At 41.3% G+C, this 27,282-nt stretch overlaps 1 protein-coding gene across 1 annotated transcript in view; it reads right to left on the bottom strand.

Moving 5' to 3' along the window:
* The window catches only part of NBEA (neurobeachin), an 812,633-nt gene that overhangs the window by 64,127 nt on the left and 721,224 nt on the right, over positions 1 to 27,282 (bottom strand). The window contains 2 exon segments of the mRNA XM_033948014.1: positions 2,492 to 2,659; positions 18,504 to 18,656. Coding sequence (XP_033803905.1) covers positions 2,492 to 2,659; positions 18,504 to 18,656 — 321 coding nt within the window.

Genomic DNA, 27,282 nt, shown 5'->3' with positions numbered 1-27,282 from the left:
CCAGAGCAGAACTCATCTAGCAGCTGTTACTCTTTTGTAATTTCTACCTCAATTTTATATATATATATATATATATATTTTTACATCTGACTATGTAATCTTTCCCACCATAATTGTTTGGATTAATACTTTTACTGGGAATAAGAACAAAAAAAGGCAAAACAAACAAGCAACAAGCATATATTCTATCACAGAGTACCAGTGTTGACAGATTCAACTAAATTCTGGTTCTGTATGATTTGTTTAAAGGAAAGCCTAAAAGTATTTATTTATTTAAAACATTTATGCACTTCTCTCCATTAAATGTTCAAGATAACATACAAATGCAATATAGTTAAGTCACTCACCTGTAGCAGGTGTTTTCTTATTCTTTTTCTCTATCATATTTTTTGTCTTGTCTTGATTTTGATCTAATTTTATATCATTGCCCCCTCCCCATTAAACTTTTTAAATTGTATATCGTTTAGATATCCTTTTATGATTTTGCAGTATATCAAAATAAATTGAACTTGAGTACATATTCTCATATCTGATATCATTTAAAACAAATGGAAAGAGGTTGGGTTGAGGAACAGAATATCCCACTCAAGACTTACGTTGAAAAATAGACCTGATCTTCTTTAACTATAAAACTATAAAGGAGGTAGAGTACCATTTTGTGGAACTCAACACAAGACTTACTGGGTTGCTGTACGACAATTTTCCTGCTGTTGGCTGTCCATAAGAAAATACCTATACCACGCTAACACCAGGCCTTGAATTCCTGCCTCAATAAGATGAACTATGAGAATTGGATGGTCCATCACATGAAATGCAGCATAGAAGTCTAATACCATCAGACAAGATGTAGAACCTTAATCAGTGAACTACAAAAGATCATCTAGCAAGGCAAAGAAACATCCAGTCCCTTTAGAACTCAGATTGGTTTCTATTTAAAATGCAATCTCATCCAATAGCCCTATACTTGAGCAAACACTGCTCATTTAATGACTTTTTCCAAAAAAGTATATCAAGACTGATCTAAAGCTCTCAAAAGATTCAGAATCAATGGATTGGAAAGGTGTAAGTGGCATCTTGCTTTCTTGCAATGAACAATTAACAATATGTGCCAGTAAATATATTTATAAATAAGTAAAACAAGTGGAAATTAAAATGTTAATTATATCTATGAAATAAGCAATCATCATGGGAGGAAAAGTAAACAGCAGCATCATGCCAGGACTATGGCAGCCATCTGTAACATTGTACTGCACTATAGACTTCTTTCCTCTCTTCCTCTGTGAACCTTTACACTATAGCACTTAAAGCAATTGTTCTCAATATATCAACCTAGGTGTGTAATGTGATCAGAATCAGCTATGCACCTGTCTCTCTTAAAGAGCACTTTTCGAATACCAGAGTATTTGCATTTTCTTATACTACATCAGTAATATGGAATAAAATTCCATAAACTCTATGTTTGTGTAATTTAAGATTAAATTTTTAAAAATTGTTGAAGATGAATTTATTTGTGAGGGCCTTTTATGAAGTATGATAGTAGAAGGAAGGCACATGGAGAGGAAGGGCTGCTATGTTATACTGATGATATGAAATTGATGAGATGGTTTGTTTTATATTTTTTAAATTGATACATGTTTATTTTGTATGTTTTTGATTGTAATCTGCATAGGATTATATGGACTATAATTTTTAAAATAAATACAGCCTGGGCTCCTGGTGAGAAAAACTCTAAATGGAATTTGGGAAGCCATGGAGATTTGTGGGCAACAGGCAGGTCTTGCCAGAACACAAAAACTAAAGATGGCAATATGAGCTGCCGTCACCGCTGCTGTTGCTCCGGCAGAAACCTATTATGCAACAGCATAATGTTATAAGCTACCTAGTTTACACCCGGTTCTGCATCATCTTCCCACTGCTTTTCTCAGCTCTCACAGAATCCTAATAGCTACTGTAGAAAACAAAGTTGTTTAAATAGCAGAGTAAATCACTTGCATAAATGGGGACTCGGCAGCTGAGGACTGCTCTAAGGTCACATGTTATTACATTAAAGAAAATTTGTAAACCACATAATACCAACTTGTGTTCTTGAATCTGTCCTGCTTGTTGATGGAAAAGGCAGAACTGCACAGATGCTTTCCACAGCCACCAGGATTGATAAAACACACAATCCCATTCTCTTCCCCCAAATTGTTTCTTTCCTTTACATCTTTAGAACTAATTGAATAGCTGAGACTACTGGGAATGGTCACACATACTCTGAACTTTACACACTGAGTGGGTTCTGAGCTCTGGGAGAGCAGTTCCGCCTTGGCACCATTAGATGACATCACCCCAGTTATATGCCTTATCAATCCTCCTGTCTACAGAAAAAAAAATCTGTTATAGATAAGCAACATCACTTTGTTTAGAATCAAGCAAGAATCTGCCAATGCCTTGAGATAGCATTAGATTAGACAATATTTTTGAGGACAAAATAGCAATATATACCTACCTCTCTGAGGATAGGGTCAGTGATACTATCGAGGTTCACAGCACCTTCATAAGTTAGATAGTGAAAGACATTAAGTGCACGAACTGCTTCTGGCCCTCGCTGCTTGTATCCAAAGATAAGGTCAATCCACTGATGAAGCTGGCAAGAGACAAACTCACTTTCCAGGGCCTGAAGATAACAGAGAATAGAGGAAAGAAATATTACTTTTCACAAAAAAAAAAAAAATGTTTAAGAATTAAAACTAATGGAGACATATTTAGCCAGCAGCAGTCAGCAAGTTTTTGCTGCCAGAGGAAACATGCCTGGACTGAATGTCCAATGCCTGGCAATGTCTGGGTACCAGCTTTGAATATCCCAGCATGTGTTGACTGTTCTGGTTAAGAGCCGACATTCAGCCCTTAACCAGTTAAGTTAAAATAGACAAATGCAGAACTGATATTATGTAGTCCTATCTGTCCAGTTAACTTAACAGTTAAGGGCTAAATATTGACACTTAACTGAATAACTGCTGACTCTACCCTCAGATCACCCAAAATATAGCTAGTTTCTGATTGAATGGTAGAGGGGATATCCAATCACAGGTAAGTGCTGCTGAATATCCCTGGATAGCTAGCTGAGTGACATTTAACTTGGTGGAAGTTTCTCCTATTTAGTTAAAAGGTTTTTAATATCAAGCTCTATAGTAAATCTTGTTACTCTTTGAAATTCTGCTAGGTACTTGTGACCTGGATTGGCCACTGTTGGGAGCAGGAGAGTGGGCTAGATTGTCCATCCATCCGATAGCTATTCTTATTTTCTTATGAATTCATACTTCATTGAGGCTGGCCATTTGAAAACTAGCAGACTGAAGAGCATGCTTCAGCTGTATGCACTTGTACCAATGCAATAGTGGGAGGTCAAATTCATTGCAGAGCATCTCAAAAGCTCTGAATTGTGAATCGTTACATAGTTGTGCTAGTATCTACAGTCCATGTTCAAACTAAGCATTCCAGAAAAAAAGGTTCCCTCCGCAAAATGTACTGTATACAAGCATTAATTGGCTGCTCATAACATTAATGAAGATATTTTTGAGAAATGACCCTTAATAGAAGATTTTTCATGGTGAGCCACAGTTGTTGACCCTCCATGTTGCAAAATAGCATAGTTACTCACCTGTAGCAAGTGTTATCCAAGGACAGCAGGCAGATATTCTTACATGTGGGTGCCATAGAGCCTGGCACGGACAGTCAAAAAGTGTACTGCCATTTTAAATCTTAAGACTGCCTATACCACACACATACTGGTGCCTTCCCACCCGACATTGGCTCGTGGGACCATCAGTTCAGTAAGACAGGTAAGAAAAAAAACTAGGGGAGGTGAGAGAGTTATGAGAATATCTGCCTGCTGTTCTCAGATAACACCTGTTACAGGTGAGTAACTACACTTTATCCAAGGAGAAGAAACATAGAAACATAGAGCATGACGGCAGAAAAGGGCCGATGGCCCAACAAGTCTGCCCACTCAAATAACCCACCCCCTAAGCACTTCCTCAAAGTGACCCCACATGTTTATCCCATTTATTCTTAAAATCGAGCACTTTGCTGGCCTTTACTACCTGAAGTGGAAGATTATTCCAATGATCAACCACCCTTTCGGTGAAGAAATACTTCCTAATGTCCCCATGAAATCTCCCACCCGTGATTTTTAGCGATGCCCTCTTGTTGTCGTAAATCCTGTAAGGAAAAAGATGTCTTCATTCATCTCCATACGGCCAGTAACATATTTGAACGTCTCTATCATGTCTCCCCTCTCTCTGCGTTCCTTACGAGAGTATAGCTGCAGCCTACCTAGATGTTCTTCATATGGGAGATCCTTGAGTCCAGCGACCATCCTAGTGGCCAATCGCTGAACTGACTCCTTTCTCAGCACATCCTTTTGATAATGTGGCCTCCAAAATTGAACACAGTATTCCAGATGTGGTCTCATCATGGACCTGTAAAGCGGCATCACCACTTCGGGCTTTCAGCTGAAGAAACTTCTCCGGATGCAACCCAGCATTTGTCTAGCCCTGGATGAAGCTTTCTCCACTTGATCGGCAGCCTTCATATCTTCACTAATGATTACTCCCAGGTCCCGTTCTGTAACAGTTCTAGATAAGGTCTCACCGTTCAGAGTGTAGGTTCTGCAAGGATTTCCGCTACAAAGGTGCATAATTTTACACTTCTTGGCATTAAAGCTCAGCTGCCAAATAGAAGATCATTTCTCCAGTAAAAGTAGGTCCTATGTCATACTGTTGGGTACGGTACCTCTGCCCACTTCATTGCATAATTTAGCGTCGTCGGCAAATAATGCAATTTTACCCTGAAGTCCCTGAGGCAGATCTCGTACGAAGATATTAAATAGGATTGGACCCAAGACCGAGCCCTGCGGTACTCCATTGAGCACCTCCGACGTTTCGGAGGGAGTACCGTTTACCACTACCCTTTGAAGTCTGCCACTGAGCCAGTCTTTAACTCAAGGCAACATATTCTCATGTGTGGGACTCCCTAGCTGCCAGGATCATGCCTCCGAGAAGATTATTGACAACTATCATGAGCCTGGTGAAACCAAAAGAGTTGGAAGGAAGCTGGCATCTAAGTAGAAAATAAATTTTTCAGAACTGCTTAACCAAACTGACTATCCCATCTGGAATGATTCTCCAAACAATATTGGGATATGAAGGTATGAATTTAGGTCCAGGTGGGTGCCTTACAGTCCTTTATAGGAGTGGAACATAGATGAGCTACTGAAGTCGCCATTGCTCAAACCTTATGTGCAGTGTCATGGTCTCCAAGTATCAGCCCAGCCCGAGTATAGCAAAAAAAATAAAAAATACAGTCCACCAGCCAAGAGTAGATGGTTCTCTTGGTGATAGGAGCTCCACGCCTGTTAGGATAAATTGACAGGAACAGCTGAGCGGCAATTCTGTGAGGTTTGGTCCGATCTAAGTAATAAGCTAGTGCATGTTTACAGCTTCACAAGGGTCATAATGTGATCTTGGAAAGAAGACAGGGAAGCTGGTTCAGATGAAATTCCAAAGCAACCTGCAGGAGGAACTTAGGATGAGTGCGAAGAAGCATCCTATCGTGGTAGAAGGTTGTGTATAGATGATCTGATGTTACGTTGGCACATAAAAGGAAAGATAGAGCCTCCTGACAGTGAGTTTGCAATAAAGGCCACAGTAGACCATGTTTCCTTAAATACACAGCAGGCTGATTTTAAAGAGGTGCTGTGAGAGGACTTCCAGAGACAGAGATCTTCACTGGTAAGACTTTGTTGGGAAATTGCTTACAAATTTGGGAAAAGGGAATCCTAAAGCTAACTAGATAAGCTTAGGGACTTAGTTTATTTAAAGTACTTTGCTCACTTAGCCAGGGAGTTTTAGGGCTAATTTTTTTTTAGCATAGTGCATAGGCTAACATTTCAAGGAGCTATTTTAAAATTGCTATAGTTTCAATAAAAAGCACAGGCAGCTTCAATTTAGTCTTTAATTCCCTCTCTCCCACTCACTCACCCCTGGCCTGATCTCTGATTTATCGTTCCTTGAACCAATTAGAAGGCCAAAAAAGTAATTAGCTAATCTCTATTAGCTAGTATTTAGCTCTTAAGAAATAGTCTAAGAAATCCTTTGGAGGGTAACCTACCAATTACAACATTATAAAATAATAATAAAAATTAAATTTTACCATAGCCTATCATATAACTAGCAATCTTAGGGGACCTCAGTATATACATTTTAACTCCCTTAGCAACTTAACAAAGAAATTCCCAATATTAAGATGCAGGCAGCAGTCCAGCAGCAAGATGGGGGCTATACAGTCTTTTGCACTGGCACATGTTTGATTATCTATCAGTTGGTAAGAGGTCTTATTTGTGTGCTCGGTGCAAACAAGCTCCTACCACTCAGAAAATGAATATGATTCTCTTGAGGCTAGAGTAGCAGACTTGGAAGAGCTGAGGGAGATAGAGAGGCATATAAAGGAGACCTACAAGGATGTTGTAGAGAAGTCCCACCTCCAGTATGGCAGCCTCTGTGCTGCCTTGGAGGAGAGAGGTCTTCTTAAAGGAGAACATCCCCTGGTAAAGTAGGAAGCAATTCTGTAGCATGGACCTAACCACCAGGGGATGCTGTAGTGGGAAATTCAATCATTAGGCATGTAGATAGCTAGGTGGCTGGTAGATGTGAGGATCGTTTGGTCACTAGCCTGTCTGGTGCAAAGGTGATGGACCTCATGCATCACCTAGATAAAATTTTTGACAGTGCTAGGGAGGAGCCTGCTGTCTTAGTTCATGTGGGTATCAATGACATAGGGAAATGTGATAAGAAGGTTCTGGGAGTCAAATGTAGGTTCTTAGGTAGGAAGATAAACTCCAGAACCTCCGGCGTAGTATTTTCAGAACTAAACATAAGAACAGCCTTATTGGGTAAGCCTAATGGTCCATCTAGCTCAGTAGCCAATCCAGATCTAGCTCAGTAGCCAATCTAGTACCTGGCAAAATCCAAATAGTAGCAACATTCCATGCTGCTAATCCAGGGAAAGCATTGGTTTTCCTCATGTCTGTCTCAATAACAGATGATGGACTTTCCTCCAGGAAATTGTCAAAACATTTCTTAAAACCAGCTATGTTAACCACTCTTACAACAACCTCTGGCAATGTGTTCCAGAGCTTAACTATTCTCTGAGTGAGAAAATATTTCCTCCTATTGGTTTTAACAATATTTCCCTGTAACTTCGAGTGTTCCCTAGTCTTTGTAATTTTTGACAGTTTAATAATCAATCCAAATGTACCTGTTCTTCACCACTCGGGATTTTGTAGACTTCAATCATATCTCCCCTCAGCTGTCTCTTTTCCAAGATCAAAATCCCTAACCTTTTTTTGTCTTTACTCATGCGAGAGGTATTCCATCCACTTTATCATCTTAGTTGCTTTTCTTTGAACCTTTATAGTTTTGTGACATCTTTCTTGAGATAAGGCAACCAGAACGGAATGCAATATTCAAGGCGAGATCACACCATGGAGCAATACAGAAGCATTATAACATTCTTAGTCTTGTTAACCATCCTTTAAAAAATAAAAATAAATTCCTAATTCCCTATTCCATGCGCAGGATCCAGAAGACAGGCGGAATTCCAGAGTCTCAATGTGTGGATGAAGCAATGATGCAGGGAGGAGGATTTTAGATTTGTTAGGAACTGGGTAACATTCTGGGGAAGGGGGAGCTCCACTTTAACCAGAATGGAACCAGGCTGCTGGCAGTTTTAAATGAAAACACCATCAACTGCTTAAAACAACATGGTTCGTAACAAGGTATCTTTAAAAGATACCACCATAAAAGAAAAGACATAGCTTCCTGATAGCGAGATTGGAAATGCAATACAGGCCACATAAAACAGGTTTCCTTAAATACAGAGCAGACTGATTTTAAAGATTACAAATTAGCTATGCCCATTGCTGAGCAAATTGTAAATAGATATGAAAAACATTGTTTCAAATGTCTGAATGCAAATGCCAGAAGCCTAAGAAACAAGATGGGAGAGTTAGAATATACAGTATTGCACTAAATGAAAAGATAGATAAAATAGGCATCTCTGAGACTTGGTGGAAGGAAGATAACCAACGGGACACTGTCATACCAGGGTACAAACTATATTGCAGTGATAGGGTGGATCGAATAGGTGGAGGCTTAGCGTTATATGTTAAGGAGGGCCTTGAATGGAATGGATTGAAAATTCTACAGGAGCAAAAACACACCTTGGAATCCCTATGGGTAGAAATTCCATGTGTAAAGGGAAAAAGGACAATGATAGGAATGTACTGACCAGGATGAATGAACAGATGATGAAATATTATCAGATATTAGGGAGACTAACAAACTGGGTAACACAATAATAATGGGTGATTTCAACTACTCCAATACTGACTGGGTAAATGTAACATCAGAGCATGCTAGGGAAATTCCTTGATGAATTCAAGGATTGCTTTATAGAATAGCTGGAATCGACAAGAAGTGAAGCAATTCTAGACCCAGCTCTTAGTGGAGCGCATGAATTGGTGTGAGAGGTAATGGTGCTGGGGCCACTTGATAACAGTGATAACATGACCAGATTTGATATAATCACATAATCACACAGGAAAACCAATACAACAGTACTTAACTTTAAAAATGGAGACTACGATAATATGAGGAGAATGGTAGAAAAGAAATTAGAAGAGCAGCTGTAAATGTCAAAAACTTACATCAGGCATGGATGTTATTCAAAAATACCATCCTGGAAGCCCAGACTAGATATATTCCATGTATTAAAAAAGGAGAAAGGAAGACCAAATGGCAGCCAGCGTGGTTAATGAGTGAGTTGAATGAAGCTATTAGAGCTAAAAGAGAATACTTCAGAAATTGGAGGAAGGATCCGACTGAAAATAATTGTAAACAGCACAAGGAATGGCAAGTCAAATGCAAGGCATTAATAAGGAAGCCAAAGCGAGACCCTGAAAAGAAGATTGTGCTGGAAGCAAAAACACATTAAAAACTTAATTTGGTAAATTAAAAGCAAGAAGCTGGGAAAAGAATCAGTTGGACTGCTAGACGACTGAGGGGTAAAAGGGTCTCTAAGGGAAGACAAGGACATAGCAGAGAGATTAAATGAATTCTTTGTTTCAGTCTTCACCGAGGAAGATGTGGGGGAGTTACCGGTGCCAGAAATGGTGTTCAATTCTGATCAACCAGAGAAACTCAAACAAATCTCTGTAACACTGGAAGATGTAAAAGGTCAGTTTGACTAATTGAACAGTAGCAAATTGCCTGGACCAGACGGTATACATCCCAGAGTGCTAATAGAATTGAAAAATGAACTTGCAGAGCTATTGTTATAAATTTGTAATTTTCCTTTCAAATCCAGCATAGTACTGGAATACTGGAGGGTGGCCAACATAATGCCAGTTGTTAAAAAGGGTTTCAGAGGTGATCCAGGAAATTATAGACCGGTGAGTCTGACATCAGTGCTGGGCTAAATGGTAGAGACTATTATAAAGAACAAAATGACAGAACATATACAACATTAGCATGGATTAATGAGAGTAAGCCAGCATGTATTTAGTCAAGGGAAATCTTGCCTCACCAATCTACTGCATTTCTTTGAAGAGGTGAATGAACATGTGGATAAAGGTGAGCCAGTTGATATTGTGTATTTGGATTTTCAAAAGGCATTTGACAAAGTATCTCATGAAAGACTTCTGAGGAAATTAGATAGTCATGGGATAGGAGGTAGAGATTTTTGAGCCAAAAAAAAAAAGGATCAAAAATGGGGGTCATTGCCCACGCACCCCCTCCAGGACTTGTTGCAAGCCTCCACTGGGCCTGGATGGTCTGGTAGGATGGGCCAAGGCAGGAGGGATGCCTCCCATCTCCTGCCTGGCCGACTCTGCAATTTTTTTTACCTCCCTCCCACCTACTCCCACATACCTTTTTGAATCCCTGGTGGTCCAGTGGTGTACTGGGCAGGAGTGAGCTTTCCATATTCCTGCCCCATGGTGAGCTCCTCCCTGAATGGCCACCTCGAGTTCTTGCAGCCCAGTGTACCGGACAAGAGCAAGCTTTCGTGTTCCTGCCCGGCACTGAGCTGCTTGCTAAATGGCTGCTTTGAGTTCGCATAAGTCCTACTAGAACTCGGGGCAGCCATTCAGCGAGCAGCTCAGCACCAGGCAGGAGTGTGAAAGCTCACTCATCCCGGCACACTGGGCCATGAGAACTCGAGACAGCCATTGAGGTAGGGGTTCAGCGTGAGGCATAAGTGTGGAAAGCTTGCTCCTGCCTGGTATACCACTGGACCACCAGGAATTCAAAAAGGTATGTGTGGGGAGGTGGAAGAGAGGTAAAAAAAATTAACAGGGTCAGCCGGGACAGGAGGGATTCCTCCTGTTCCGGCCCACCAGGTCATATGGCAGGCCCGGTGGAGGCCTGCAGGACATCGGGAGAGAGGGGGATAGGGTAGGCTATGTGCAGAACCTGGCAGGGAGGGAGGGGGGACAGGGTGGAGAGCCTGGCAGGGCAGAGAGGAAGGGGGGCTGGTTGCAGAATCTGGCAGGGAGTGAGGGGGGCTGAGTGCAGAGCCTGGTGTGAGGGAGAGGGGGAAGGGCACAGATCCTGGCAGGGAATAGGAATATTAATCCCTCCCTGTCTTATATTTGAGTCAACCTTTTTTTCTCCTTTGGGGGGGGGGGGGTGGCTGATGACACAAAGTTGTTTAAAGTTAAGTCACAAGAGGATTGTGAAAAATTGCAAGAGGACCTTGTGAGACTGGATATAAAAATAGCAGATGATGTTTAATGTGGGCAAGTGCAAAGTGATGCATGTGGGAAAGAGGAACCCAAACTATAGCTACATGATGCAGGGTTCCATATTAGGAGTCAATGCCCAGGTAAAGGATCTAGGTGCATAGAGCACTGTGGATTGCTTAGAGCTCAAAGAAATTGACGTGGAGAGTTTTCTCATGAGGATTCTAGCTTCCTTGAGTATGGAGCCAATTGAAGTGGGCTCCCCATATGAGCATGGTAACATAGAAACATGACGGCAGATAAAGGCCAAATGGCCCATCTAGTCTGCCCATCCGCAGTAACCATTATCTCTTTTTCTCTTCGAGAGACCCCACGTGCTTATCCCAGGTCCTTTTGAATTCTGTTTCCACCACCTCTTCCGGGAGACTGTTCCATGCATCTACCACCCTTTCTGTAAAAAAGTATTTCCTCGGATTATTCCGGAGCCTATCACCTCTTAACTTCATCCTATGACCTCTCATTGCAGAGTTTCCTTTCAAATGAGACTCGACTCATGCACATTTATATTACGTAGGTATTTAAACATCTCTATCATATCTCCCCTTTCCTGCATTTCCTCCAAAGTATACAGATTGAGATCTTTAAGGATGATGGTTAATGTGAGTGTCTTGATGAACATCGAAAGGAGTGTTGAGAATGGGATGATGAAATATGCTCACTTAACAACAATGCATGCCTTGATTTAGATACTTGACGTTGAGGTATCTGAGCTTGATGGAGTTTTTGGGCATTGCTCAGACTGAGCTGAAGCTGGGTGTGTCAGAGAAGGAACTGGCAGTATGCAGTAGCCCATCTAGCTCTGTTCCTGCAGAGACAGCGACGGTACTGATGTTTATGACACTAACCTTCCTTTGGGTATTTGTTTGAACCTACCATCTGCTTAAGCCTCAGCACATGCCTAGGCAAAGGGCCAGGAAAATGGAGAACAAAAAACATTAGTCACAGTGAATTTTGTAGAAGCACACATCTCTGAAAATACCTCTTTCTGGGGTTGTTTGAAAAACCAAACATGCTTTTCCCAAGCTACATCTTAAAGAGGCAAGGCATAAATTTGCTCCTCATATCACCCCCCTCCCTAGGAAGTTCCACCTATGTAACATACAATGCCTGAAGAGCACCCCCTCACCTCCAAAGCTCCCCATCCTCCCTTAGCACACACCTCCGAAACATCAGGGCCACCTTTAGAAATCCTTTGAGTCTAGTGGGTATGGTGAAATCCACTGTTTATTCCTAGGATAAGAAGATAGAATCTGTTTTGCTACTTGGGACCTGGGTTGACCACTGTTAGAAACAGGATACTGGGCTTGATGGACCCTTGGTCTGTCCCAGTATGGAAATTCTTATGTTCTTAAGTAATTTCCAGTCATTCCTGCCCCTGCCAACACCAGGTTTAAAACAGTGGCAGCTTAACCACTAGTAGAAGTACCATGTGATTAGCATTAGAAGTAGCTGGTGAATTTGGCACCAGGAGGGACAGGAGATACCTGAGATTGTTTCTGCCCCATACCTACCCACCCACCCAGGGATTTGTAAAAGTAGGTTGGGGTGGGGCCATGGAGGACATGAGGGCCTTTTCGGGGGGGGGGAGGGGGAGGTCATTGCATAGATTGATGGGTATGCGATATGGGGGGTGATTTCAGGGGTAGGGGGATAACTAATGCCAATCCCTTTAAAGATATGGCCCAGAAGCACTGAGCCACAGCTTGGTGCTTTATGATCTCAGGCAATAATGAATAATATAATTTGCAAGATTAATTGTAAACTGTATTATTCATGTACCAGGGAAATCACTAACCTGCACTACTGATATACTGCAGGTTAGTGACTTCCATGTACCTGTTTTATAGCAGGAGCAAAGTACCTATGGGAAATTCAAAGTGAAATCCCTGTGCATAATTTTCTTTCCTTATATCTACCAACAGAATTGGTTATTTCACCTGTGACTAAGGGTGCATGCACCATGAAAGTAAGTGAACACAATGATCTGCCGATATTTTATCTATGTAACCCCTTTGACATCTTGGTAAAAATTCTTTTGAAAATATTTCTCCTCAATAAATATCACTTACAAATTATGCTGAGAGTATTAATGTATAAGAGGAATTAAAAACACTAGTGATATATTTCAAAATATACCGTAGTAATATTTTTATGGTTGTCAAGGAGTTATAACACTGATGCCACATTTGTAAACTAAACATTGTTTGCTAAAGCTATGCATTAATGCTTTACCGCCAGTTAACATGCTTCAGTTACTGGCTTTATATATTTCTATTTCTGGCTTCCAGTATCACCACAGATCTGTTGGGATTCAGGGACTGAGTAAGCATACAGATGCACATCTGTGAAAGGCTTTTTGAAAACTGGTAGATTATGATTGATGAACCCAACATTAGATAATGCTATCAGGGACTCTTATAGTTTCTGTCCTCTGTTACATCACTAACATCATGCTATAATCATGTTAGCATTGAGCACAATGCTTTATTAATGTTTCATGAGTAAGTCAGTAGTAATCAATTTGGCTTTCTATGGATAAATTAAACAAGTACAGAAATTCTTAATGAATAAATGACATTTTAAAATCTAAAATAACTGCTTCTATAGGTAACTCAGATTAATGATTTCTTTCCATGCTTTCTAGAGAGAAAAATTTTCAGTCTTTAAAAAAAGATTATAACTATGTAATTTGATTAATTATATATACAAATCCACTGTACCGGTGCAGGAAATATATAATTATATATCAATCTACTGCACTGTTGCAGGAAATATGTAAATACAGACTATGATGATTCTAACTCAATGGCCACCCTAACTCAATATCTTATGTTACTTTAAGAATGGCATCATGTCTTCTGCAGTATCCCAGAACTGTGATGGAATATGAGGAATAAACCCAGTTCCCCTTAACTACACTCCTACACAGAGCCATAAGAAAATTCTAGCTAAAGACTGCTTAGCCAGGCAGACACGGTCTAGTCAGGGAGGAATAAAAATCCAGAGCATAATATGAGAGAGAGGCCTAGAGCAGGAAGAAACAGGCCTTCAATGTAAACCTAAGGAAGAAAAGCTCTGCGATGCACAGTGTGAATTGCTGATATCATGGTTTTTAACAGAAGCTGGGCCCTTCCATGTCTGTTAAATGCTGGTAAGAACTACTGCCTGTGTCCTGGAACAGAGTTAAAAAGAGATTTGATTCTTCCCTTGCTAATATCTTTTCTAGTAGATAAGTGTGTCATTCTGGACAGTAGGGTATTCTCCCCATGCTCACGAGCTATGCAGAAGGAATCCACTCCAGTTTTGCAACTCCTTCTCCTTCTACCGAGAGTTTTGCTGCCCCCTTCAATTTGTACCAAAGCAGGCAATAGCCCTAAATACATAAGAAGGAGAGGTACAGGGGACTCCTCAAAACACCATGCTGTTCTGCTCTGTAAAGTATAACAATCCAAACTTGGTATAACCATACCAAACAGAAACATTTATGGAGTTCAAACATTCCCCAATGTGCTATAGCAAGACATCATTCTTCATACCCTTGAGGGCTGACTGACATCAAAATCTCAGCTTTGACTTGAACTGTCTGATTGAGAGAGGAGACAGGTGGAGAAATAACTGACAGGGCAGGGCTCCAGAATGACACACCTATCTACTAGAAAAGATATTAGCAAAAGATATTGGTACCCTGAGCCAATGTTTGCATTGGCACCCCCCACCCACAAAATCTGATATTTCTCTACTCCTATTCTCCTCCCTACCACCACTTGTGATCTGGTACTCCCCCTCCCTCTCTTTCATCTCTCCCTCCTGTGGGACCAGGTGAGGCACTGGCTCAGAGTACTGATGATAAAGGGTGCCAAAATCCCAGTACAGCATCTATCCCTCTAGAAGTTTGAATCTAGACTGGACTGGAATTTTGGCACCCTTTATATCTCCAGCAGCCTGGGCCAGGGCCATAGCTTGAGTTGGCCCTGCCCCCCTGATCACCAGAAGGAAGAGATGCTGAGAGTCTTCAGCTGGTGGTGCTTAAAGAGCCCTGCCAGTCTCATCACTATGCCATTGGTTAAAACATAATACAATTTGTTCATGCTATTCATAGCAGTATGGTTCCTGAAAAGCTTCACAAACTGTGAATAATGAAATAATTCATCTATGGGAAAATAGAAGTTATTTTTGCTTTATTAAGCTCAAAATACATTTAATAAGACACCACATAAACAGGGCACATCAAAACAGATATATTGCATGTAAAACCTCTACTTTTGTGGAAATACAACAATGTTATTTGCTAATTAGAGGAAAAGATCCATTAACTGAAGCAGAGCATATGAAAAAAACACACCTTTAGATTTCTTGCTAAAAAGCTACCCTTTTTTTCTGACTAAACAGTGCTCCAATTAGCTTATTCTTGAAAGAAAAGAAAGCACATGAAAAAAATATATAGATTGCATAAGCTTGAAATCAGAAAAAAACAGATACAGACCTTATCATGGCTTCTACTTCATTGCAAATGGAGGTGTATGGCTGCACAATGCTGACCTCATTGTGAGATCATCAAGGTACACCTGCAAGGTAGAATACCACAATTAAAATATGTGCTGGGATTTAAACCGATGACCTCTGGAAGATGAGCACATGGTTTTTACCCACTGAGCCACAGCTGCTTCCTTTCAGTTTGTGGGGGTTCCTACCATAAGAGCTTAATGATCCTAGCCATGTGAAGGTGAAAATACCCGAGAAGATCATAGCTTAGTAGATCCCTAATCTATCATATTAGATGTGAGGAAAAATGACTTTAGTGGAAGCTGCTGTGGCTCAATGGGTAAAAGCCCTGTTCCCATCTTCCAGAGGTCATGGGTTCAAATCCCAGCACATATTCTAATTGTGGAATTTTACCTTGCAAGTGCACCTTGATGATCTCACAATGAGGTCAGCATTGTGCAACTGCACACCTCCATTTGCAATGAAGTAGAAGCCATGCTTAGGTCTGTATCTGATTTTAAGCTTTTACAAATGCTGTTATGTATGCAATCTATATTTTTTTTCATGTGCTTTCCTTGCTTTCAGTAATGAGCTGATTAGAGCACTGTTTAGTCAGAAAAAAAGGTAGCTTTTTAGCAAGAAACCTAAAGCTATGTTTTTTTTCATATGCTCTGCTTTAGTTAATGGATCTTTTCCTCTAATTAGCAAATAACATTGCTGTTTGTCCACAAAAATAGAAGGTTTTGCATGCAATATATCTGTTTTGATGTGCCCTGTTTATGTGGTGCCTTATTAAATGTATTTTGAGCTTAATAAAGCAAAAATAAAAACCCAAAGAGCTATTTGGAAGATTGCATTAAGGACGTCCAAACTGTGCCTAAGTTCCATCCATAGAACTCAGGTCTATCTGAAGCCCAAACTATGCTCAAAAGTAAACCTCCTTTACAATGCCTATAGGAACTAGTTTTACAATTGCTATGCAACTTGCTAGCTCATTGTTTAGCACACTGGTTAAACCTACAGCCTTCTACACTTAATGTTGCTGGTTTGACTCCCAGTCACTCTCTCTGATGGAAGAGAAATAAATAAAAGCATTAAACAGATCCAACTCCCAATATCACAATTATAATGAAAAACACCATAAAATCACCATTCTAATAACGTCATAATAATATTATAACATTAAGGACACTGTTTGGACTTCTAACTTGCCTAAAACCTGATTCTCTAAAGGACGTCTCAAAATTTGGATGTCTAAACAGTGCTCATCATTGCTGAGCGTGATTCTACAAAGGAGGCCAATCTTGAACATCCAAACTGTGCCTAACTTTAGATGCGTTTTGCAGAATCAGGGCCTTGGAGACCATTTTCAGAAGCAAAAGCAAAGAAGGCTGATTTTTAAATATGCAGGTCTGCAAATATGTGAATAGAGTGGTGAAAATGGCAAATAGCAGCCATAATTTGCATACATGAGGATATGCAAAATTGTGAATATTGGAAACACGAATAGCATTGTAAGCAGTAAAAGAGCCTCTAAATTTACTGAAAAACATTATGTTAATGCTTACAGAAATATCTATGTAAGAAGCAAGGTTTGGGGTGAGAGGGTAAGAAGGCTGGTCATGAATCTCAAATGCCTATAAGGGTTAAGTAAGCATTCAAGATTATGGATTATTCTTATATTAGTCTAAAAACAGTATAACATTCATTAAATAACCCAGTTTTGTCCAGAACCAAATAATGCAGCTATTTTCTTAAATTAAAGGACAATCTTCCAAATTCATATATTTTTAATGTGCTTTTTGTGAAAATATACTTTTTACTAGTACAATGTATATTTCAGATCATGAATGCTAAATAAAAGGTTGCACATTCAGTTATTGCATTTGTGTTAAAACATATTTCTACTTTAGGAAGTTGATGTTAGCAGATGAGTTCTTATTAATTTTTAATGTAAACTGTTTTGATTGATTTTATTTAGTCACACTGGCAACTTACAACTTTTAATAAATGAAATGAAAACAGAGTGGTGTAGAAGCAGATTTTAGACAGGATGAACAAATTGGAATTGAGATATCCAGGTCAGGATCTCTCAAGTTCAGCTACTATTTTAAAACAGGATCTGCTGATAAAGTGGGAACATACATTTATCTCTTAGGCCTACCCAAAACATGCCCAGACCATATCCCTTGCCATATTACCCCACTTTTCAAAAAATTACATTGGCTCCCAGTCAGCTATAGAATTCAATTTAAAATAATTACCTTGATATTCAAGGAACTCAACACTGGATTAACAGACTATCTGTCCAAATTAACAATTCTATATACTGCTGCTTGGTTACTCCACTCCATCAATGGCCCTAGACTTATTCTTCTTATCCCATCTCAGGCCTACTGGGAGTCTACATGAAGTGCATTTTATTTTATGGCTCCATTTCTCTGGAACAGTCTGCCGCTCAGATCTGGGCTGAATCATCTTTGAAACATTTTAAATCCAGCCTTAAAACTTATCTATTTAAAGAGGCTTTTAATTGATTAAGTGTACTTTCTGATGGAGCACAAATGAGACACTATAGTTCACTGTTAGACTTTATGATTGTTTTCTTGTGTGAATGAAATGCTATTCTATAAATTAGTGAAATTCTTTTCTATTACTTAACTTTATTGTACATTGCCTTGAATTATGTTGTAAAAAAAAGGCAATTCAACAAATCTTATAAACCATATGTACATTTAAAAAAGTTGTAGATATGTATATCCTAGCTTATATCACAATTTAGAAGTTTATGGAATATAAACATCTAAATGCAAGTTTATGCATATCCAAAACCTGAATGGCACTTGGTACAATATACAATACTGTACTTTATTTATAATTTCTTATATACCACCTCCAGATCCAAAGGCTCATCAGGCAGGTAACTGAATTCCTAGAGTTACAATAACTCTTCTGGATATTTAGTGTTCATTTTAAAACATGTCAATTGTTTTTACAAAGGGAAAACTGCCAGAAATTTGCATCCATTATTGGCTATTATTACTCTATCAAACCTGATAGAGACAACTTTTTGTTCTTTTAAATTTTAGCTCTAGCTCTTTAAATTTAATTGAACTATTAATATGCTGCAATGAATTTGTCTGTTAAACCAGCTGAACTAAAGGTTAAATGTTCTTACCATTCTATTGATGCGGACAAAGTCTTCAGGTTTCTTTGCCCAAGATGGAAGTTCAACTTCATTCACAATTACTTCATCTTCTCTGACCCCTAGATTATATCCATTACTGTTGACGAACATTTCTGGTAGGTAGTAAAATTCTGGAATTAATTCCTGCCAAGTACAAAGCATAAGATGTCACATTACTAAAAGCAGCTAAAGAAATACATTGCCATTAACCAAATTTCTATTGTTAGCTAACTGCAAATAATTTTCAAAGCCACTGACATAGCGACGTATTCAAATAAATTAATGATCTAAATATTATGCTCCCTCAATCCAGCTAAAATTGTATGCGGGATTCTAAATTGCAAATAATTGTTGCTACATTTGGAGGAAGTGTTTCCAGGGCATTTTGGATTGATTAGAAAATATTAATGTAGTTTGCATTTTAAAATCTACAAAGAGAGCAAACTGATACAATATATTCTAATTATTCAGACTGTATACACCCTGGCCATTACTCAAATCACTTTCATGCCTTTACTGGAGTAGTGTACACATCTCCCTTCATATTTGCGGTTTCGTTGTCCGTGGTTTCGGTTATTTGCGTTTTTTTGTGCACAGGCTCCGCCCCCAAATTTACATCAAAGGAAGCTCCCAGCTCCCAGTGATGCACAGAGAAAATCAATCCTCAGCGTTATTCAAAGGAAATCGCAGCACTTTCTTGACAGGAACAGGTAATTTTATTCACGGTTTTGTGTCTTTTTTGGGCTTTTAACAGAAAAACAGTGAATAACTGTTGAAATGTTATTCGCGGTTTTTCCATATTCGTGGCTATGTTCTGCCCGTATCCACCGCGAATACGGAGGGAGAAGTGTATACATCATCAGCGTTATTCAAAGGAAATCACAGCACTTTCTTGACAGGAACAGGTAATTTTATTCACGGTTTTGTGTCTTTTTTGGGCTTTTAACAGAAAAACAGTGAATAACTGTTGAAATGTTATTCGCGGTTTTTCCATATTCGTGGCTATGTTCTGCCCGTATCCACCGCGAATACGGAGGGAGAAGTGTATACATCATCAGCGTTATTCAAAGGAAATCACAGCACTTTCTTGACAGGAACAGGTAATTTTATTCACGGTTTTGTGTCTTTTTTTGGGCTTTTAACAGAAAAACAATGAATAACTGTTGAAATGTTATTCGCGGTTTTTCCATATTCGTGGCTATGTTCTGCCCGTATCCACCGCGAATACGGAGGGAGAAGTTATACATCATCAGTCTGCTTTACATTAACAAAAAGAAGTGCATTCAAAATAGTGTAAATATGAAGAAGCACTTAACTTAAGCCCGACGGTTACTCAATCGTTTCACGTTATTTTCCTCAGGGGCCATGCCACTTCATTCACATCAGTCCTTTATTTACAATTAAACAGCAGGATGTGGGTGTGACCTTGGACATGCTTAAGTATAGATACTCTGCGGGTCTCTGTAGATGCTCTCTGGAGGACTACAATGTGGGTGGGTGTCTTGCCTTAGAGAGTTTTTTTTAAAAAAAAACATGCATCCAGATTGGCTGCCAGATGGTGGTAGGTTGCCTACCACCGCCGCCTGCCATTGGGACGTACATTTTTGAGAATCAGGCCCTAAGTACGCAAATGAGTATTATCCCTTCCAAATCTGTTGCAAACTCCATGGATACAAAATACGTAGTTTCAGATTATGCACTGAAGTGGAAAGTTTGAAAATTACCTCCTCAAATCTCAAGATATCAGAAGGTCTAAATTCAGTGGTTAGTCACTGTTTAATTCATATATGAATAAATTATCCATATATTTATGCAGATTTTCAACCAGCCTTTTTGAATTAAATCAGACTGCTGAAGTAGGTTATTTGAATAAATTTATACATATAAGTTATCTATATAAGATTAAGACTTCTATTTTAGGCTTCATAATTTTAGGCTCCACCCCAGAACACGCTGATACATTTTGGTCATACAATAACATATATAGCTCAAATTTTTCCATTCACTGATGACTAATTTTCAGACAAAAGCACTTAGATACCCAATACCAGACATTTATATACTTATGAATATCAACCTCTGGATATTCTGGAACATTCAAATTCTATCATTTTGTATATATCAGTTTTCAGTAGTTTGGCAATGTAACATGGAAAACAGCAGTTCTTGCATTCTCCTCAGTTAGTTTAAAACACACAGCTCAGGGGACGCTACAGAACCTCAACCAAATTGGCTACCTGAACTAGCTGCTCTGGAGAAGGTGAGCTAGAAATTTGTTTTTTGCCACCAAGTCTATATTATTTTATCTTGGCCATTTTAAAACCAACTAGATTGGACTTATTTTTCAATGGAAACCATAGTGTAAAAAAGTCAAAATATGAATTTGGGAGCAGGAAATAAAATGTGCAATTTTCTCTTCAGTGATTTCAGAAAAGGAAGAAAAAGTGGCATGGGTTGAAGGAAAGTTGACAGAATGGACTGCAGAAAGGAGAGATTGAGGTGACCTGGTTGATAACTCAGGATTAATCTTGTGAACCATAATTCAGGGAGAAAGTTAAGAGGTGGGGGTGGAGGTGAGGGAACCTTGAGTAGAGTTCAGTGTGGCAAAGAGGCAGCGAGGGTTGGAGCCAAGAAGTTAATCAAATGGGTGTAGTAGTCTTGTTTGGCAAGTGAAAGAGCAGACTGAATGGAGGTCCATAGGAATTTGAAATGCAGGAAGTCAGCATGAGTATGGGATTTGAGCCAAACACATTCAGCAGATTGAGCATTAGAATGTATGTAGCAAATTTTAGAGGTCAGTTAGGGCTGCGGTTTGGCATACCTTACAAAGCATGGAATGGGAGTAGCAAGGGTATCTTGAGCAGAGGAGAAAATAGTGTTATAGGAAGAGACAGCTTCATTGACAGACTTGCATAACATGGTTGTTGGAACTTTCCCCCATTCCCGTGGGAACTCATTTTTCCGTCCCCGCGAGTTCTTTTCCTGTCCCCGCCCCATTCCTGCAAGTTCCATCCTCATCTGCACAAGCCTCAAACACTTTAAAATCATAAGTGTTCAAGGCTTGTGCGGTTAAAGCAGAGCTTACAGGAATGGGACAGGGATAGTGACAAAACTTGCGGGGACAGGATGGAGAAATTGAGTTCCTGTGGGGAAGAGGACAAATTTGTCCCTGTGTCATTCTGTAGTTGGAAGGAGGGATGAAACAGTGGTTGAAAGCAGTGGCGTACCTAGGGTATGTGGCACCCGGGGCCCATCATTTTTTGACACCCCCCCCCCCATGTAAAAAAATTTTTTTTTTTTTTTTTTTTGCAATAACCATGAAATGGAATAAATGGTCAGAATAGAAACAGGCAGTGAAAATTTTCTTTTATTGAACCTCATATATGTAACCATTATTCCAAACATAACATAACATAAATTATGTCTAAATTGTCATGACATTAGAAGTACATATGGAGTAGTTGCAGGTGATGCTTGGGACAGTTCTGATTGTGTTAGTTCGGTTTTATGTGTTTTTTGAATAGAAGGGTTTTTATTTCTTTTTGAAGGTTTTGCAGTCTGTGGTTGATATCAATTGGTTGTAGAGTTGGGGGTCGAGTGTTGCAGCTCGAATGGCTAGGAGGTTGTCGAACAGTTTTTTTCTTTTGACGTTTTTGGTTGGAGGGTGTGTGAATGGTGCACAAGTTCTCCTATGTCTGTTTGAAGTGGATTGAATTATTTAGCTGAAGAAATTAGTTACCCCCCATTCCACACACATTAATTCTCTTCCATTTTTGTTCCCATTATAAAAAACACTGATAAGTTCCCAGAAAAAAAATACATTAAAATAAGAAGTGAAAACAAAGGCCCCTACAGATGAGAACATAACATAAGAATAGCCTAACTGGGTCAGACCAATGGTCCATCATGCCCAGTAGCCCATTCTCATGGTAGCCAATCCAGGACACTAATACCTGGTCAAAACCCAAAGAGTAGCAACATTCCATGCTACCAATCCAGGGCAAGCAGACACTTCCCCCATGTCTTAATAACAGATTATGGACTTTTCCTCCAGGAATTTGTCCAAATCTTTCTTAAAACCAGCTACACTATCTGCTTTTACCATAACTTCTGGCCACTTCATTTTTAAGTTTAGATCTTTCCTTTCAAACAGAGACCTTGCTAGATGTCAAATACAGCACAAGGTAACTTCACATGGACTTAGCTGTGCAGGAAATGTGAATCTCCTCATACACCCACCATATAGTGCAAAAATGTGCAAAGGTCTGTTTTTTTCTTTCGATCACTACATAGCCTAATGCCACACAAGCAGCGCTGTTCCAAACATATTCTGTAGGTCAATGCTAAGGATAACAAAGTTTCCTTCCTTGGACCAGAAGGAGATAAACCACTGGAAGAGATCCCAAAACAACACCCAAAGACCCACTCAGTGTGTGAATCAGTTGAGTGGAGTGGACTAACTGGGGGGTGGAAATGGGCCCGGAGTTTGCTCAGCAGAATTTCCCAGACCACCTCTTCCTCTCAACACATTGACACGCTGCCACCATCACCACTAGGAACACCTCACTGGGTAGGCCAGCTATGCTATAAACTTTATAAAACACATTATTATATTTTCTTATAAAGCACATATTTTAACTGACCTCTCTGACATCCTCAGCCTTTCCATTCACAAAAATAGAAGGAAGAAAAGTTCCCATTTCCTGCTGTCTCATGTCCCCGGCCTATACAATATTTTTTTTCTGCAGACCCTTCAAAAGTCTGACCAAATCCTCATTTCACTTGCATTATAAAGTACTGAGGATGCCATCTCTCCCCAATCCCAGGTCCTAAAGTCTAAGACAGTAGCGCAAACTAATGCTGCCAGATACAGGAAAAAAAAATTTTGATTCGATTCAGCCCTATTGAATTGGTTTTTCAATTCGATTTTCCTGCCCAGTTGGGTGATTTTTTTCAAAACTCCTGGTGGGTTTTATAGCTTTTTCACCCCCTTTGGCTTCTCCTAACCACACTGGCGCTGTGGTGTAAATAAAATAAAGAAACAAAAAGGACTTTTCCTCTTTCTGTTAAATCCTAGCTCACGTTTGCAGTCCAACACCAGCTCTGGCAGGATACACATTTCAAATCTGACATGTTATAATCACAAAACAGAAAATAAAATTAATTTTTCTACCTTTTGTTGTCTGGTTATATTTCAAATCTTGTTGGTCCAAGGCTCTGGTTTTCTTCTGATAACTTGCTTGCCAGGGTATCCTTCTTTCTGCATGCTAACCATCCATCTGCCAACTCTGTCCTCCCTTTCCATTTCCCTTCCCTTCCCAGGAAGTCTGGTATCTTTCCTTTTTTTCATCTCCCTCCACAGATCCACCTTTTCTTAAATACCCTTTCATCCGGCATCTCTCCCTCCTTCCCCACCATCCCAGAGTCCACCATCTCTCCGTTTCTTTTCCTAATTACCCTCCTATCCAGTATCTCTATCCCTCCTCCACACCATCCCTTGTGTCCAATTTCTCTCCCTTTCTGTTCCTTCCCTCCCTAAATCCCATGGTCCATCTTCTCTCTCCCTCTCCTCTATTTTCAGACCCATTATTTCTTCCCCCCCCCAAAGTTTGGCATATGCATGTCTCTTTGAACACCCCCTTCCCTCCGTGTACTTCTAAATCATGGTCCCCCCCCAAAGGCCTGTCCCCCCTTAAAGGTCTGCCTGTCCCACCTTGAAGGCCTGCACCCCCCTTGAAGGCCTGTCCCTTCCCCTTGTAGGCCTGTCCCCCCCTTGAAGGCCTGCCTGCCTGTCCCCCCCTTGAAGGTCTGCACCCCCCGAAGGCCTGCACCCCCCCGAAGGCCTGTCCCCCACTTGAAGGCCTGTCCCTCCCCCTTGTAGCTTCTCCCCCCCCTTGTAGGCCTGTCCCCCCCTTGAAGGCCTGCCTGCCTGCCTTTCCCCCCTTGAAGGCCTGCACCCCCTTGAAGGACTGCACCCCCCCCGAAGGCCTGCACTCCCTTGAAGGTCTGCACCCCCCCGAAGGCCTGTCCCCCCCTTGAAGGCCTGTCCCACCCCCTTGTAGGCCTGTCCCCCCCTTGTAGGCCTGTCCCCCCTTTAAGGCCTGCCTGCCTGCCTTTCCCCCCCTTGAAGGCCTGTCTCCCCCTTGAAGGCCTGCACCCCCCTTGAAGGCCTGCACCCCCCCTTGAAGGCCTGTCCCCCCCCCCTTGTAGGCCTGTCCCCCCCCTTGTAGGCCTGTCCCCCCCCTTGTAGGCCTGTCCCCCCCTTGAAGGCCTGCCTGCCTTTCCCCCCTTGAAGGCCTGTTCCCCCCCTTGAAGGCCTGCACCCCCTTGAAGGTCTGCACCCCCCCAAAGGCCTGCCTGCCCCCCTTGAAGGCCCTGCACCCCTTGAAGGTCTGCACCCCCCCCCCCCGAAGGCCTGTCCCCCCTTGAAGGCCTGCCTGCCTGCCTGTCACCCCCTCCCCCTTGAAAGCCTGCTTGCCTGCCCGCCCGCCCCACCCTGAAGGCCTGATGCCCCGACCCACCCCGAAGGACCGCTCGCCCCCCTGGCCTCCCGCACCACCTATGAAGCAGCCGCAGCAGGATTGCGAAGTCAGCGTCAGCGATCCCTGCGCTGCTTCCTGCGCCACGGTCCCGCCCCTCCTCTGACGTCAGAGGAGGGGCGGGATCGCGGCGCAGGAAGCAGCGCAGGGATGCTGACGCTGACTTCGCGATCCTGCTGCGGGCTGCTTCACAGGTGGTGCAGGAAGGTCAGTGGGGCGAGCGGTCCTTCGGGGGTGGCGGGGGACTGAACGGCAAGGCCGGGAACACCCCCTTAGGGCTGGTACCCGGGGCGGCCCGCCCCCCCCCCCCCCCCCCCTAGGTACGCCACTGGTTGAAAGAGTGCTAGGGTCAATAATTGGCTGGGTCTGAGGGAGAGGGGTGATGAATTGAGAGAGTTATCAGATGATAGAAAGGGGAAGAACTGAGGTAGAGAAATTAGTGATTGAGCAGTTGAAGCGGAAGACAAGATCAAGGCAGTGGCCATTCTGGTGCCTGGAGTAATGGAACATAGCTGAAAAATGAATGAGCATGTTATGACATTTAGAATTATTATACCACTCGTGGGTCCAATGAGGAGGCCACACATAAAGCCTGGAGCCATGAATTACTAGGAGCCCGAGGTGGTGTATCTGAGGCCTAAGCTAGTGATAGTATTATCAATATTAATATTAACAGAGAGGAGCAACGGAGGGACCAATGTAACATTGGTCCACCATCTGGGTAATTTTCATATAGGCCATCATAAGTAATACTATATGAAAGCGAAGTGCCCAAGATAAATTTTAAAAATATATGTTAAAAGCGAGGCATAAAAGCTAGAGGGGTCATTAGCATGAATGTTAAAATCACTGAAAATAAGGGAAGGAGATGGAGGTTCAAGAAAGAAGGAAAGCTAGGAGTCAAAAGTGAGAAAGGAAGAAAAGGATTTATCAGGGAGGTTGATAAATGACTGCTACTTTGAAAGCCAGAGGAGCGAATAAAAGAGATGGAGTAGATTTCAAAGGAAGAAAAGCAGTGAGATTGAGGTGGAAGAAGAGGATGGAATCTACAAGAAGATAAGAGTAAAAGCCCAAAATTACTTCCATGACCAATTGAGCAAGTTGTATGGGAGAAATGGTAAACTCCATGACAAAGGGCAAAGTGCTCCAGTCGGGGGTGAGGAAGCATGAGCAGCGAGCAGTGGGGGGGTTGTGAGCAGGAACCAGTGGTGGGCAAAAGTGCTCCAATATCCCCCCTAACAGAATTATAATTCTCCAAGATGAAAACTTGGATACTGCAGAAACAGCCCCAGTTGAAAGGGGGGGGGCAATCTCATGTGGGGCATTCCCTGACCACTGTCTTCCACCTGCAGCATAGATTCCACTGTTACCACTGCACTGAGTGCATCCATCACCCACCACCACAGGTGCACCCCACTATTCCCACAAACACTACTGTGTGCGCCTATACCTATCACAAGCAGTGCTCTTCTCCCCAGATGGCACCCAGGCACTCACTCTGCCACCGCAAGTATACAGTCCTCAGACACACACAGCAATAGCAGTACTCACTCAGTCACCTCCTCCCCCCACACATTCCAGACACACACAGGTGACACAATCAGCACTCACTCTCCAGCTCCTAGCACACAACTGAGGATGGAGACTGACAGCGTGAGAAGGGGTTTGAATAGTGGGTGAGAGACATGAAGTAGGTAGGAGGGGTAGGGAAAGGGGTTGGCTGGGGTCTGGCAGGTATGGATGTGGGGTGGGGTGGGAGAGGTGGCAGGCAGAGGAGCAGGGCTGGTCAGGTGAAGGCAGACAGGCAATACATTTTTATTGTACAACGCTTTGAATTCTAGCAGAAGCGTTTAATCAAAATTTTAATAAACTATGAAACTACAGTCAGCAATTCTCTAGCAGTTCAGACAAGCGCTCACTTCTTGCTCTCCTATCTCCAATACAACCAAATCACTAGTGGGTCAAAAGATAATGTGTTCCTCATCTTATTCACTTTTAAAAGAGGTCTAACTCTGGGTGTGTTTCAGGATGCCCCCCAAAAAATCATTTTGCTATCCTTATGGCAGTAGAATGGACATTCTCTAATGTCACCCATGTCACGCTTCCATAATGCCTAGGGAGCACATTTGATTTCGGCGGCTAGCATTGTACGAAGCTTTTTTCTTTTGTTTTAATTATATGCTTTGAATGTTCGTCCATCTCCCCATTATGTCGCTTTGTTTGGACTTTTT

Source organism: Geotrypetes seraphini, chromosome 6 (assembly GCF_902459505.1).
Source record: "Geotrypetes seraphini chromosome 6, aGeoSer1.1, whole genome shotgun sequence".
In the NCBI taxonomy this organism is placed as follows: domain Eukaryota; kingdom Metazoa; phylum Chordata; class Amphibia; order Gymnophiona; family Dermophiidae; genus Geotrypetes; species Geotrypetes seraphini.
This window is presented reverse-complemented; position numbering and strand designations above follow the sequence as displayed.